This window comes from Notamacropus eugenii, chromosome 3, assembly GCF_028372415.1.
Source record: "Notamacropus eugenii isolate mMacEug1 chromosome 3, mMacEug1.pri_v2, whole genome shotgun sequence".
NCBI classification, from domain to species: Eukaryota; Metazoa; Chordata; class Mammalia; order Diprotodontia; family Macropodidae; genus Notamacropus; species Notamacropus eugenii.
In genome coordinates this window covers 396401402-396417387 of record NC_092874.1, presented here as the reverse complement: position 1 = coordinate 396417387, position 15986 = coordinate 396401402, and the positions used below count along the sequence as shown (strand labels likewise).

Genomic DNA, 15986 nt, shown 5'->3' with positions numbered 1-15986 from the left:
AACTTGTTCAGTCATTCCCCAATTGATGGGCATTCCCTCAATTTCCACTCCTTGGCCACCACAAAGACATCTGCCATAAATATTTTTGTACATGTGGGACCCTTTCTCATTTTTATGATCTCTTTGGGACACAGTCCTCCAAGTGATATTGCTGGATCAAAGGGTATGTACATTTTTGCAGCCCTTTGGGCATATGAACATTTTTTTCTTAAACCGAGAGAGCAGATACATAGTTACAGAGGTCTAACAAAGCCCCCAAGTAGGAGCTTGGTCTCAGACCTGTCACTGTTTCCAGTGGCTCAGTTGCCAAATTTATGGCGAAGGAAGAAGAATTCCGGCAGGGAATGTTCAGGAGGACGGCTCAGATTACAGTCCCTTATGGAGTACTTAAGGTTAAGGAGAAAAGTTAGTTCATTCTTGCTAGTCCTTTTGCAGTGGTAACCAGTAGGGGTGGGGGTGGGGGGTGCGGGGCGGGGGGAGCTCTGGGTGTGTCCGGTGCTGGTGAGGCAGCCGATCCAACCCCGTCCTGCTCAGGGCTGGCTTAGTGCGGCTACCGCAGAGGGAGTGAGCAGGTGAGACGCAGGGGACCGGCGGGGATGGGGGTCTCTGGGGAAGGGGCCAGAGGAAAGAGTTCGAACTCAGCCAATCGCTGGCACTAGTTCCGAAGGAGGTGCAGGGATCAAGGACACGAGTCCTCCCACTGAGCACAGGCATTCAGCATCCCAAGACTTCCCTCCACACCTGGACTCCTAAGGGTCGGCAGGAAAGAGTGAGAAGGGGAAAGGGGAACTGGGCTGTTTCATCCACAGAACCAGGAGGAGGTGAGTTTGGGGAGGAAACGTGTAGGAGAGAAAGACACCGAGCTATGTGATGGGAGCCTTCTGGGTCTGTGAGAACTGTGGAAGAGACTAAGTTTACGCACTAATAACTGTGGTTAGAGGTCGCACTGGGGGGACATAGGGAGGTAGGGAAACTGACCAGCTGCCCCCAAAGATGCAGCCCTGCATCTTCCTGGCCTCAACTTAGGAACCTGGCTGCAGCCTTGAGAGCTGGGGGGACGCGCCTTCATGGTTATGCCGCTAATAATTCTCAGGAAGGTTTCTTGCCTCCATGCCCTGTGGCTGGCCATCTCTAGGTAAATGATAATAGTATTTTGGGAAGAGGTATGATTCTGGGAACTAAGGGGGCTGCCTTTGGTGGGGAGGTTACCTCAGACTGTTACCGGAAACCCAGATCACCTGGAAGGTCAGCTTGGAATCAGAACCTGGACCAGCTGGTTTTGAACCTGGATTCAAATACTGCGTGCTTAGGTACCAACTTTTCTTCACTTCAGTTTTCTCCTTCCTATGGGAAATGTGAGGATTGGACTAAAATGACTTTTAAATCTACGATCTGATGAAAATTGAGCAAGTGTTTCCTGAATTTCATTAGGTGTGACTGCTGATTTTCTTGGTTTCTATGACCTCTTAACAGTGTTTGATTACAAGTTTAAAATAAAAGTGAAGTCTACTTCTCATCTAACTAGATGTTCTGTTTTGTAGCATTCTTTATTTCTTATGGTATTCTAAAGCCCCATGATCCTGAGAAAACCCTAAGGAAAAAAACTTTAGAAGATCTGTAGAAATATTGTGGGGTGTTCCCATCTCTCAGCAGTCTCCCTTCAGTGTGTTTGCAGGTTTGACAGAAATTAAGTTTACTCTTTGACTCTCTACATTCTGTAAGGAGGGATGTAATGTAGAAAAGGCCTTCACAGAACCGCCCTGTCCTCCTCTCCATACACACACACTCACACACATACATAAAAGTATTCCCTTTTGGCTTTGAGTTCCATATTGAAAAGCACCTTTATAGACAAACATAGTCAAATTGTATTACAAGGTAAAGTATGGAGATCATAGGATCTTCAATTTTAAACTGTCATGTATGTAATAACTTGTGATTACATTGCACTTTAAGGTTTGCAAAGTGCATTCTCTGCAGTCACGCTAATGAGGTAATTCAAGAATTGTGCCCATTTTACACGTGATTAAACTGATGCTCTGGGAGGCTGAGCATTTATGGTCTTACAGGATAGCCAGAGAATTAGGAAGAATTCAAACCCAACTGTTCTGACTCCGTGTCCAGTACTCTTTCTACTGTAACATTTTTTGATATAATGTTACATTTTGAACAAAGTTATTTGATGCCCGAATGTATCTTTGGTTTTTTAATTTATTTCGGTATATAAGGAAGTAGGCAGCAGTTATGAGGATATTATAATATTATAAAGACCTAAATATCTGAAGTTCATGTTCTGCTTTGTTTGTCAAATTTCTTATGTTTATTATAAAAATACATAAGCCCTTGTCTTGCTAATTCCCAAAATCCATATCAATGGAAGTTTCAAATGTGAAGAACTTATAGGTAAATAAGTGCATCATTGATTTAAATTTTATTTTAAAATAAAACATACTTTGTTTTTTTCCCAGTTCAAACTAATATTGGCTGAATGCCATAAGCATTGCTATTTGTAATAGTAAAAAACAGTATTTCAGAGATGGCAACATCTACCTGAGATTACTGGACTTTCCTAAGGTCCTTACTCTGAAAGGACATTGTTCTTTACCACTGTTTACTGCTGCCTCTACTTTAATGGAATCAAACCTCAGATGACATGTGGTAGAGTCCAGTATCTGAATACTGATGGCTGTTTGAAAACACATCCTTGCAGGAAAGTAATACAAATAAGAAACACTATCCTGCTTCTTCCATTTTTACTGGGTTGAATTTTCATCCCTTCCATGGAAAAGTGCCACAATAAGTCATCTATAGTACTGTACAAGGGATAAGAAAATCATAACCTTTCCTATGAAAGTGTAAGAAGAGTCAGTTACAGTTATGCCTCAGATTTGGCAGTGTGCTAATTATGAGGAGAAGACTGGTTATCTTTCCAAATGGACCTTTTGGAACTTTATAAAGTCCTTGTAGAAGATTTCATTGTGTGTATATAGAGAGAAAGAGGATAGGCACCTCTGTCTGTAGCCATATGTGTGCCTTTTCCTTGTTTTCATTAAATGAGAATTTCGGTGTGTGCAGATGTTCTCATGTAGCCACAGAATGATTTTTTTAAATTTAGTTTTGTTTTTGATGGGGAAGGAATGGGGTAGGGGAGAAACTATTCACTTCCAAACAACCATTTTCCTCAGGTTTGGGGGGATGTTTGCTAATTTCCTAAAAATAGAGTGACCTGAAATGCTTTGAATTAAAAGCAAATTCTATGCTGATAATCTGTTGAAGTTTAGTTTGAATGAATAAATTATCCCTGGTAGAAAGCAGTAGAAACACTTGTTAGTGTAATTTTAAACTCTCCCAGTGAAGTTAATAGGGAGAAAGCAGCAACAAATACAAGAAACCTCATTGTCTGGGAAACTAGATCTTTCTGAATGAGGCCAGTGCCCTGTTGAGCACCCAATGGAACAGCTGTCCAGGAGATTCTGTGAAATAGAGGGTCAAAAGCAAAAGTTTCATTTTTTTTCCTTCCTTTTCTTTTTTGAGGGTGGGTCTCCCCATCTCATCCAGTTTGGAAGTATAGCTGCTCTTCATGGGCTTAATCCCCCTCCTGATTCACAAAGAAGCTTTGATTTGCTCAGTTTTTAATCTGGGCTGGTTCACCCCGCCTTAGACATGCTGGTGGTCCCCTACTACTGGCAATTCACTAAATTGGATGCTGAACTTAGTATGGACATCTGCTCAAGTTTAGAAATACTACAGCTTAGAACTCCGAAACTCAAGTGATTCACCAGCCTCACCCCCACTCCAGCCCCTCCAAGGAGCAAGAATTACAGGTATGGATCACCATGTCCCACCAGAAGCAAAAGTTTCTAGAAAGCACAATTTTGAGGGATCTTTTGGACTCAAATGCTTGCTGAATGAAGGCATGAATAACCTCAAAACAAGATCTTCCCAATAATTTTTATAACCCAAGTTTAGAAGGTATGATTCTAGAATCTGAAAGAAGTTTTCCATTCATTTTAGCGTTTGACACTTAAAATTTTAGTTCTGTAACTGCAGAGTGCAATAGAATTAAAGCAATTCTTTCCAAACCAGGCTATGGAAGTCACCTTGGGAAACTCCACTTTTCCCAGTAAGTAGAGCAGAGCAAATAAGGCAACATAGTGAAGTTCTGTCCCTACTCTTGTATCCTCTGTAAGAAGCATTTTAAAATACTTAAAATACATGGAGACATTATGTGTCAGCCTTCAAGGCCATGTAGGGTTATTGCATGGAAGGTTAGTGGCCAACTTTTTTCTACTTGGTGAAACCAAAGATGATAAGCTTAAGTTACAGTATGGAGGAATTAGGTCAGCTTTAAGGAAGACTTTTGTGCTGGTGAGGATTGTGAGACCCCATAATGGGTGAGAGAAAGGGATTGCGGTTCCCCTAAAGGTTGTTAAAAAAAACTTGTTGTGTAAAGAGGGCCTTCCTGGTACCTCCCCGGCAGGACCTTGATGCTTTGCTCTAGCTGTGTTTCTTCAGAAAGGGCAAACATATTATAACGAAGACACAAGGTATCAGGATCCCCTTCTTGACAATTTCCTAGGAGTATTTAGGTGTGAGCCTATAAAGCAGGGACTGTGATCTCTCAAGAATATAGCCCTGGGATTCTGTCCTCTAAGTTATCATTATTTTATTCTCCCAGTAAAGGACAATATAATTTCTGATGAGGCAGTGTGGCACAGTGATCAGAGAGGTGGCCTAGGAAGGCTGAGTTCAGGATCTACCTCAGATGTATATTGGTTGTATGACCCAGGCAAGTCACTGAAGCTTTCAGTGCCCCTTGAACAACTTTCTAACACTCTTTAAGTTATAGAGCAGCTGCCAGTATGTATTTGTGGAAGAATTTTCCTTTCCAGGAATGTATTACACCAGTGTAGTCACAGATCCTATGAGAGACATACAGTGAGAGAGAGAGAGAGAGAGAAAGAGAGATGGGGAGGGGAAGAAGGGAGGTAGGAAGGGAGGGAAGGAAGGACAAGGAAATAGACACAGAGAGAGACACACAGGGGGTGAGACAGACAGAGGAAGAGAGGGAAGGAGGAACAGAGGGAAGGAGGGGAGAGAGTTCTTTTTAAAATTGAGAAGGCAAGCCATATGATATCAATTATACATGTGAAATCATGCAAAACATTTCCATATTAGCTGTGTTACAAAACACCAGAACAATAAAGTGAAAAAATTATACTTTAATTTGCCCTCAGAGTTCATCAGTTCTGAAAGAGATTTCTAATTGATGAAGGAGACATAATAGCTTTCTTCAAGTACTTGAAAATGTAGTTGGGGGCTCAACCCAGGGAGCATGAATGGATTTGAGCTGAGCTCTTCTGGCCTCTTTAGGGGAAGTGTGCTCAGAGCTGAAGGACTTTGGAACGATACAGCAATGTTTAGTCCCATAAGGGCACCAGACTTCCCCTTGGAGGATAGGGTGGGACAGCAATGCTATGATGCATATTTTCAGCGTTTGAGACAACGTGAGTTTAAGAGGTCCAGAGCTCTTGAGTCCCTCTATCAGAGTTGATTGGCTGCAGGTGATGCTTTCTGCTTTCTCAGAGAAGATGAACACTGACAGAAGGATGAGCCAAAACATAACCTCAAAGGACTCTGGGATTCCATCTCCAGATTGCTGTTTAGTTACCTATGCTCCGAAAAAGAAACACAAGCCCAAGAGGCAGCCAGGGACCTGAGGTCTAGGCTCAGGCTCACATAAGCCAAACATATGACTACTGCTTCCATAGCTGTGGAGGATGTGGTACAAAGGAAGATAAGGGTCTCTCTACACCACAGAATGTCCAGAAGAGAGGCTCCAAAAAGTTTCCACACATTTGGCAGATGGGAAGAGAAAGAGAATCAGAGAAGCAGAGTCACTCCTGTTAAAGTGTGCTGAGTGGACTACTCTTCCTGGCTCAGTGCTTCATCCTCTTTGATGCAGCCCTCTCCCTTGGTGCCCTCACAGGGACTGGAGGATTGCTGTGTCACCTCCAAATCCTTCAACTCCAAATGTGTGCCTGGGAAATTCAGCTCAAGTCCACACTCACTCCAGGGGAGTGGCTCTTGCTACAAAAGGCTGTAATATAGAAAAACGATCACATTTATTTATTTTAGCCACAGAAAACAGAGCTAGAAATAAGGAGAGACAATAGTAAGAGGAAAATTTAGGCTTGATAGGAAACTCCCTGCCATAAAAATATCCTAATAATTAAGGTTAGCTAAAAGGTAAAATGGGCTACCTTAGGTAATAGTAGCTACTCCCTCGCTGGAGGCCTTCCAGAAAAAGTTGGATTTGTCTGACAAGCTATAGTGAGGAATCTTTTAGAGGTATGATCTTTGAGATCCCTTCCAACTCAAATTCTGGGTGTCTAGAGTTGCACTTTGTTCAGGAAGCACAATGGAGTGTAGTAGCTTTATGGGAAATGAGGGAAATGGAACTTAGTCTTTTCTTATAGAGAATTTGTAATCTAATTGGGACATTGTAGATTAATTTTATTAATCTCATTTTGGTTTTATTAATATAATCTTAATTTTTACTTAGTTTTAAAATACTCATGACAAAATAAGATAATATCTGGCGTTTATATGATGCCTTTTAGGGTTTATAAAATGCTTTTTTGCATATTATCTCATTTGGTTCTCACAACAATTCTGCAAAGTATTATTATCCCTGTTTTTTACAAATGGAGAAACTGAGGCTGAGAGAGTTTAAGTGACTTGATCAGAGTCATGCAGCTATTAAGTGTCCAAGGCAAGATTCAAATTCAGATCTTGATACCTTGCTGTCTAAGTTAGACATGTGACAAATAATAATATAAAATGTAGGAATCAAACAAACATAATAAGGATATAGCTAACACAAATCTAGGACACCTAGGTGACAGTGGACAGAGTGCCAAACCTGGAATCAGGAAGATCTGAGTTCAAATACAGTCACAGACACTTAGAGGCTATGTGATCCTGGGCAAGTCACTTAATCCTGTTTGCCTCAGTTTCTTCATCTGTAAAATGAGCTGGAGAAAGAAATGCCAAACCACTTTCTTTGCCAAGAAAACCCCAAATGGAGTCACAAAGAGTCTAACACAACTGAAACAAGTGAACCACAAAACTCATAAATCTATGTAGAACTTTAAGGTTTGTTAGTGTACTTACTCTTCTCATAATATTGGAGCAAAGGGCTCCTGCAGGGGAATAGTGAGAATTAAAATTGGATGGGTAAGGTAGAACCTGATTATAAAGGGGTTTAATTGCCAAGCTCTCAATTTTATTTATTTATTTACTGTGTGATAGAAGGTGATAGAAGAACACTAAAAGATTTTGAGCAGGGGCTTGAGTGGTGGCAGTGTTCAGGTCATCCACAAAGGTAGTTTCATTCATTCTTCTCTGACATTCCCAGGTCTGGCAGCATTCTACTTCACAGGCGTGGGTGCAGCCTGAGGTATACAAGAGTTTTCTCTGGGCTGGCACAACATGTCCCTGCTCAAATGGAAGACAACCTTAGAGAGCCACGTTGATGGATGAGGACTTATCCATTGCTAGCAGCAAATTCCATTGGCTCGACTCATTTAATAGGTTGGTACCCTCTCTAGATTGCAGTTTCTTCCAGTATAAAATGAAGAAGCTAGACTAGATCATCTCTAAGGTCCTTCCAGCTGGAAATCCTGTAAACCCATGAAAATTCAAGATTTGGTGTGATTAAAAAAGAACAGCACAGTCTTAACACTCATGGGTGATCATTCCTTGAGAGCAGTTAAACCTCAGTACAGACTGAGGCAATGACTGCTATGAGACAGAAAGCATACTTGTAATGTCACTTAAGACCACATTTATTGAGCTGTGTGAGTGACACATTTAGTTCCTTGGTGATTTTTATATAGTTTGTGAAGAAATAGCCCCTGCCTTCAAGATGCTTAAGATCACTAAGGGAGACAGGGATATTATCCAACTGATAACCTAATTTACCCAATAAAAACTAAGTTGCTAAACATTTGGAAACTTTATATAGGAGATCAAAGATCATAGGAATTAGAGTTGGACAGGGACATCAGAGATCCTCTAATTCTCTCATTTTACAGATAAGAAAAACTAAGGCCTAGGAAGGACTGCCCAAGGTCACATAACAGGTAATCAGGCAAGCTGGGATTTGAACTTTGGTTGGCTAACTCCAAAATCAACATTTTCCCCCCACATCTATATATTTGTGTAAACACATAAATGGTGCACATGTGAAAAAGTCTGGCTTATATTAAAAATAAAAATTTCACTGTTTATTATAATAAAAGTTTAAGGGGCATGTGGTCATTTGAAATTCTTTCCTTTGTCTTCATAATTTTCTTTCTTTCTTTGTTTCTTCTTGCAAACCTAAATGTCTCTTTTACCTGAGTCAACCACAGAATGATGTTCAGCAAACCCAGAATTTATTTCCTGCTTCTTTTCTTGATGGGCCGTTCGGTGGTAGCTTTGAAATCTCCAAATTCTAGGCAAGGTAAGTCCTAAAGGAGACGTGATTTTCCATGCCTTGAGAAAGTTCTCTGGAATGTATTATAATAAGTTTAGATCAATAAGATGGGGGGAGAAGTTTGTGTCTAGTCATGTGGATATGTTTCAAGATTTCAGAGTTATACTAAATGTCTCATCCTACGTACAGGTTGGTATTTGTGGTGATAATTCATCAAAAATTACCCTTATATGTCACTTCTTGCTCTTCACTTATGGTACTCATATTTTAGAAGGTTGAATAATCTAACTTTATAATGCTCACTGGATTTTTTTTAAAACAGATTTGCATCCATTACTGCAGAAAATGGCAGTGAGTATTCAATCTTCTTTTAACCAAAATTCCTTCTACCATAACATACTAACATTGGGGGCTAATACTTGACTTTATCTCTTGTGCCTTCTAGGAAGAAATAATAGAGGGAAGATATCTGAACGGTAATATGTTCCATAGGATCTTGCTTCTCATTTTGGTTTCAAACGTAATTGCAACATTGATCTCTCTGCGGTAATTCCATTTTAAGCTATCTTTCTGTTTTATTTCCCTGTGCAGCTTTCCTGGATTTGATCCAGTTTCAGAGGTAACACAAAGAATACCAGGTTCTATACATTCCAGAACATTCCTCTAAGAACTGTGGGTTTGGGAGAGAAAGATGAGGTTGGTGCAGGTTAATGTCTTTCATAGGATGCAGAATATCATGGGAGCGTAATACATTTTTAATAATAGTCATAAAATAGGATCATAGACTTGGGACTGTAATAAACCCCCCAAACAAGATTCCCCTGAAGTTTTAAGGCTTTTATCTTAATTTTGGTGGATTATTATTGTTATTGGATATTTGGTGAATTATCATCCTCGTCCTCACTCTTATAGTATTCTACTACTAATTTATCTTGATTGCCCATTTTCTTCACATCCCTGTTTCTCATTAACTCAGGCAATCAGTAATTGACCACAACAGATCCTTTGACTTCTCTCTTCTCTCTGTTTCCAATTAAAGTTCTAACGTGTGGACCTCGGACCTATCCCAAAGACTCATGGCCTATTTCCATTCACGAAACGTCACGTTTACTGTGAGCAGTCTTCAGGTTTGTGCATTCTTACCTTCAAGGCATAGTCATATCACGAGACCTATTTCTTTGTCCTGGATCCTTGAAAATTTTGTAGCTGCCGCTGCCATTAAAAACATCTCTTGGGCTCTCACCCTGGCTTCCCATGGACTCAGGAAGATTGTTCTAGAATTGTTTATGGTAGTGATTGTTTGGGCTGAAATCAATCATTCAGCAAGTATTGATTAGCATTCTGCCAAGCTATAGGGAGACAAACACAGAAGTGAGAAAATCTTTCTTCTCAAGAAGCTTATGTTCTAATGGGGGAATACAACACATAGCATCTCCTTCTCTTTTCCTACGGTGACCCAAAGTGGGCCTAGGCTTAGGGAGGATCTTCTGGCAGCTCCATAAGAGTAGTGTTTCTGATTATATGAGTGAGGTGTCAGATGTGGCTTTTTTTTGGAGTTGTTATGTGTGCATGTGTTTTCCTATATGTTTAAAGGGTAAACCCCCTAAGGCATGGAAGCATGTTTGCTTTTTCCTTTGTATTCATCCTGTGGGGATGGGGGGGAGGGGGTTGACCTGAAAGAGTGATTGCTGGAAAGGCAATATTTTCTTTGTGCCCTGATTGATTTGAACACTTGTGAGTAGTTGCACAGCCAGTTTTCTTGGCTGTTGTCAGTGTCTCTGCAGGGAGGAATCCAGAACAGAAACCTCTACAATGTGAGCTTCTCTCCCCAGAAAGCCCAGGAAGAATGAGGTGCCCTGTCTAAGCAAGACTCAAAACCATCTCCCAAGAAGTACCCATGTCAACTAGAAGGACCATATTATCCCAAGGAACAGGGATTCATGTTTGCTCTCTCCAGCTCCCTACATCTCTTGTTGGGCTCATGTGATGGGTTATGAGACAGAAGCTTCTAAGCTATCCCTGATTCTGGGCCCTGCCATGCTTGGCAGGCCTCAATGGCTTTGTGTTTTCTTTAAATGTAGGCCTCTAGGGAAACTGAAAAGCATGGCGACCAGCCAAACTATCTGAAAGGCATCCTTGCATCCGTCCTGGGTCAATTTTCTTTTATCCCCTTTGTTCTCAGGCTACCATGGAAAATTACCTGGAGAACCTTCCGTACCAGCCCCAGAAGCTACTGGCAGATTTCCGACAGACTGATGACCAACAATTCCGGACTGCCATGAAATGCCTATTTGAAGACAAAAAGAGCCGATTGGTAAGGGGACCTAGTGGACCTGGAGATAAAGAGGAACTAGGCCCTTCAAACAACTCAGTCTGCCTCAGTACCAGGGATGCTGCAGGCAGTCGATAAGGTTTTATTATTAAGCACCTACTATGAACTAGTCGTTGTGCACTGTGGTGGGCATATGAATACCTAACTGACACAATCCCTGCCTTATCCCTTGAGGGAATAACACCCAGCATCTGCCTTCTCCTTTTCCTACAGTTACCCAAGTGTATCTAAGGAGAAACAGCTACTGGGTTTTCCTCTTTCCCCTGTCCTCAGGAACTAAGAAAAACACCAGAGGAGGCTCTGATAAGGAGTGGAATAAGGAAAGGAAAAGACAGGGAAACTTTACTAGCCCTAGGTCATTCCAAAGTAACTTGTGAATGATTTTCTTGTAGGCAGTAAGGAGTAAGTGAATATGAGGGTTCTTGGGACTCAGAAAGATAGAAATTTTGAAAGATTTCCTATTTTGAAGACAGACGTTGAAGAGGATAATTGACCATTCAGATTTTGAGATATCTCAGATCTGTCTGACTGTACTGTAATGAAAGCCACCTTCTTCACAGATAATCTCCTAGAAGTGAGTTAGCTGAAGATGATTCAGTTTTTGTCTAAATACATTGTGGTGATGATTACAGAAGACTAATGCTTAATAACTATCCCATTATTTTGATCAGATAAAAAAAGATGAAATAAAAGTTCTTCGCAAGGCAAAATTAGTTGACTTCAGAGCTGGCTAATGAGAAGATATCATGGGTCATGAACATATTTTAAAACATATTTTCTCAAAAGTTCTTGAATTCCAATGTCAGAAGTACATAGAAACACGTATTATCTAACAAAGCCAATTATCATGAAGTATAAGCAACAGGCCATCACCATAGAAATAAATTGAGGTACAAAGTTCCAAACAGGATCAACTTATTAGCAAAGCATGAATTTGCCAATAAATAGGATCTCAGTCTCCTCAGCAAGCTAAGACCCTGAATAAGGGCTGACAGATCATTTTTATAGGCAAAAGGAGGAACATTCAAACTAGAAGACAGCATCTAAATGAGGAAAATCATTTGATTGATTACAAAGTCTGTGTCATCATGGAGAAGACAAAATGAGTGAGTGGAAATCTAGACTGTGGCCCTAACAACAATCCCTCCTTTCATCTTGTCACTAGGAAATGCTGATTGAGTTCACCTCCAAGACTAACTAATGGTATATGGATAGCAGAATTCCTCTAATGGTATAAGGACAGCTAGTGGTATAGAGATAACAGATTTTCTTTCAATTAAAGTGATTTATAGGGCCCTTCCCTCAGGAAAAACTGAACTTACCTCAAAAACAAACAAACATGACTTTGGCAGTTATGTAAAATGGTGACAGTGGTACAGAATAGATTCAGTACCAAAACTGAATCCATAGAATCAATTTGATTTTCTCAGTTTCTCAACCCCTAGTCATCAATCAGCAAGCATTAATTCCCTGCTAAATACCAGGCCCTATGCTAGGTGCTAGAGATACAAAGACAAAAGTGAAAAAAGTCCTTCTATAGACAGGAAATAAGGTGGTACAGGTTAATGGTGGCCATGCAGTGGAACATGGGATAGGCTTTCTTTCTGGGGGCCCCCATGTGAAAGAGCTGTTGAAGTTTTAAGCCACATGCTCAAAAGAGAATGGGAACAGAAGTTTTTCCTCCCTTTAAAGTATACTGAGTGACCCGTTATCTCTTTATTAAAGAATCTGCCAGAAGGGACAGAGCCAAGACTTATTTATTTACCCCATACTTACTCCATGAGGTAGCTCTTGTGTTACATGTATTCATGACCAGTGCTCTGCTGGAGCTGGCTTGTACTGGCTGAAGAGCCCGTCATTAAATTTTCACTGTTAACATTTATAGCTCAAAAATCAGCAAACTACAAACAAGGCTTGATTTGTTGTTTTGCTGATTGTCTAGATTTAAGAAAATGATAGTGAAAACAATAATGCAAATTAAACTTAGAAGTGTGTTGCATGGGGAGAGTTGGTTATTAAACATTTAGCAGCACACACATGCCTAGAGAAAGGAGACCTTAGCAACTGGGGCCATCAGGAAAGGTTTCCCATGGGTCATGGCTTTTGAGCTGAGTTTTGAAGGAAAACAAGTATTCCAAGAGGCAGAGGTGAAGAGGGCATGCATTCCAGGCTTGGAGGACAGCCAACACAAAAGCATGGAGGTAGGAAACAGATTGTTGTGTTAGAAACAAGAAGTAGGCCAGTTTTGCTGAATTCCATCACTCAGCATTTATTGAATGCCTCCTACAGGTCAGGCACTATGCTACATGCAGGGCATACACAAAGAGGAAAAAGATAAGCCCTTGCCTTGAAGGGGCTCACAAGCAAACAAATATGTTCAAACAAGCTATGTATAGGATAAAGGAAATAATCACTTCGGAGAAGGCATTAGAATATAATGAAATTAGGAAAGACTTCCTGTAAAAGATGGGATTTTAGTTGAAACTTAAGGAAGCCAAGGAGGTTAGGAGATAAGGAGGGAGAGCATTCTAGGCATGGGGGATAGTCAAAGAAAATAGTTAGGAGAGAGAGAGTATCTTGTTCAAGGAACAGCCAGGAGGCCAATGTCACTGGATAGAAGAATATGTAGTGGGGAGTGAGGCATAGGAAGACTGGGCAAGGTTATGAAGGGCTCTGAATGCCAAACAGAGCATTTTGTATTTGATCATGGAGGCAATAGCGAGCCACTGGAGTTTATTGAGTTGGGGAGGGGGACACAATCAGATTTGTTCTTTAGGAAAATCACTTTAGTGGCTGGATGGAGAATGGATTGGAGTGCAGAGAAGACAAGGTAGGCAGACCCACCTGCAGACTCTAGAAAGAATTGAGGAGGAGGTGATGAGGGTTGGTGTTAGTGTCAGAGGATAGAAGGGTGCAATCAACAGACCTTGGTAACAGATTAGATATGAGGGCTAAGAGATAATGAGGAGTCCAGGATGACTCCTAGGTTGAGAGCCTGAGGACCTGAAAGGATGATGTTACCCTTTATAGCAATAGAGAATGTAGGAGGTGGAGAGGATTCAGACAGAAAGATATTAAGTTCAGTTTTGGACATGTTGAATTTAAGATGTCTATTTGACCTCAAGTTTGAGATGTCAGAAAGACAGTTGGAGGTCAGCAGAAGTTGAGTATGAGTAGAATACATGAAGGGGAATAATTATATAATAAACCTAGAAGGCTGAACGGATTCAGGTTTTGAAGGACTTCAAATTTTTGTCTTGTGTTACTCTTAAGACTTGATGCTGGTAGAACTGAGATATCTCTAAGCCAAGTTGCATTGATTTTCCCTGTTATTTCCATGCCCACAAAGTATTGTTTCCCCAAGAGTTCTGATCCAACTAATCACCCTATCTCTCCTTTCTTGGTTTCTGCAGGAGCTAGACAACATAGTGATTGATCTGGAGGAAATCCAAGACCATGCCTTACAGACACCTGGGGTGAACCGAACTCTGTTCCTCATCACCCTAGAGAAATGCTTCCTGGTCATGAGTTCCATTGAGTGTGTGGATATACTAGGCCGGTTACTAAGGGTTTCCCCCGGAAACTTTCTCCAGCCAGAGATCATTGGGAGCCTTCCCACAAACCTCCAGGAAGATTCCTTTAAGAATCTGTGAGTGCCTTGTAGTTTTCTTCAGTGGATGGTCTTGGGAGTGAAAGAAACATAAAGCATCTATTAAGCACTTACTGTTTATTTGCCAGGCACCATGCTAAATGCTGGGGATACAAATACAAACAGACAAGACACCTACACTCAAAGAGCTTATATTATAATGGAGGAAGATAAGACATAGAGACTATAAAAGTTGAGGGGGGCAGCAATTTGGAAATGACTGGAAAGTGATTTGAAGACCTGATACTGCAGAAAATACAGTTATCCCTTCCACAATGGGATGGGGGAGAGGGATTTAGGGGTATGCCTCCCTCCTAATCTGGAAAATCCATGTAAAATTTCTTGGCCCTCCCTTTGTACCAGAGAAGAAGTCTGAATTATTTCTTTTTTTAATGGGGTATTTATAGTATTTTATTGTGCAACTTGAGTTAATATTATACAATACTATACATATGTTTTGTGCATTTCTGAGTTTCTAAACTTTTTCTGTGTCATCTGTTGGCTTTCACATGATATCTGCTGCTTTTGTAAAACTCCTCCCAAATTCCCATTTAATTTCTTACACCAACCTGCAATATATGGAAAATATGATGGGGAAAGTTGTGATGTGGAAGGGATAACGATGAAGTGGATACATATTTGTCAGGGCAGGTGAGAAAGAGATGAGCATTGTGATGGGGAGTTTAGGCTGGATAGGAAGTGCCTTTTGGAGGATAGAGGGTAAATTAAGATTCAGAGGGGTACTAGATATACAGTAGATTTCAGTAAAATCTGTAAGCTGAAATAGTTTTAATGGAAGATTCCTGACCATATATAGACCTTATGCTACTGACATCATCATAACATAATACTGGAGTCCTTTTTATGGAGTTCTGTTGTCAGTACTTATTTATCAGATAGCTGAATGAGACTGGGTGTTCAAGCTACAGTAGCTGTATAAACTTAGTATGATTCTCATTAGCATGGTACTATGACAGAGTAGATGATACCTTCATACACTTATTAAATAACCCACCGTGCAAAAAATTGTCCTTCTTCACCAAGTACAGTGACATATTAGATGTATAAAACATATAAGTTGTTGAGTCATTTTCTAGTTTTGTCTGACTCTTTGTGACATCGTTTGGGATGTTTTTGGCAAAGATACTGGAATGGTTTGCCATTTCTTTCTCCAGCTCATTTTACAGATGAGAAAACTGAGGCAAACAGGATTAAGTGACTTGCCCAGGGTCACGCATTTACTCGATGTCTGGGGCTGGATTTGAACTAAGGAAGAGGAGTCTTCCTGACTCCAGGTCCAGAGCTTTATGTATGGTCCCAACATACATACAGTTTACAGTTTTTGGGAGCTTACAGTTTAGGGAAGAAGGGAAGACATATAACGATTGCCTAAGTAAAGTTCAAACAATTTGTTGTTAAGGTGCAAAGAGTTTGTAAAAGTACTAAAAATCAGCTCATTTTTGTAGAGAGGCCCAACAGTTCCTGAAGAGGTTAATGCCTCCAGCTCACCTGCCCCAGCTGAT

The 15986-nt window shown here is 40.6% G+C and overlaps 1 protein-coding gene across 3 annotated transcripts in view; it reads left to right on the top strand.

Moving 5' to 3' along the window:
* Nucleotides 1-492: 492 nt before the first annotated feature.
* The window catches only part of OTOA (otoancorin), an 87701-nt gene continuing 72207 nt past the window's right edge, over nt 493-15986 (top strand). For 2 of the 3 annotated variants that reach the window (XM_072597865.1, XM_072597867.1), the window contains exons 1-10: nt 493-572; nt 7421-7596; nt 8100-8147; nt 8418-8509; nt 8805-8833; nt 8928-8958; nt 9074-9101; nt 9522-9609; nt 10665-10796; nt 14228-14463. In XM_072597865.1, the coding sequence (XP_072453966.1) occupies nt 8419-8509; nt 8805-8833; nt 8928-8958; nt 9074-9101; nt 9522-9609; nt 10665-10796; nt 14228-14463 (635 nt within the window). In that variant the 5' untranslated portion in view covers nt 493-572; nt 7421-7596; nt 8100-8147; nt 8418. Of the gene's footprint in view, nt 573-601; nt 822-7420; nt 7597-8099; nt 8148-8417; nt 8510-8804; nt 8834-8927; nt 8959-9073; nt 9102-9521; nt 9610-10664; nt 10797-14227; nt 14464-15986 lie in introns of those variants that run through there. The other variant, XM_072597866.1, reaches the window with a different exon arrangement.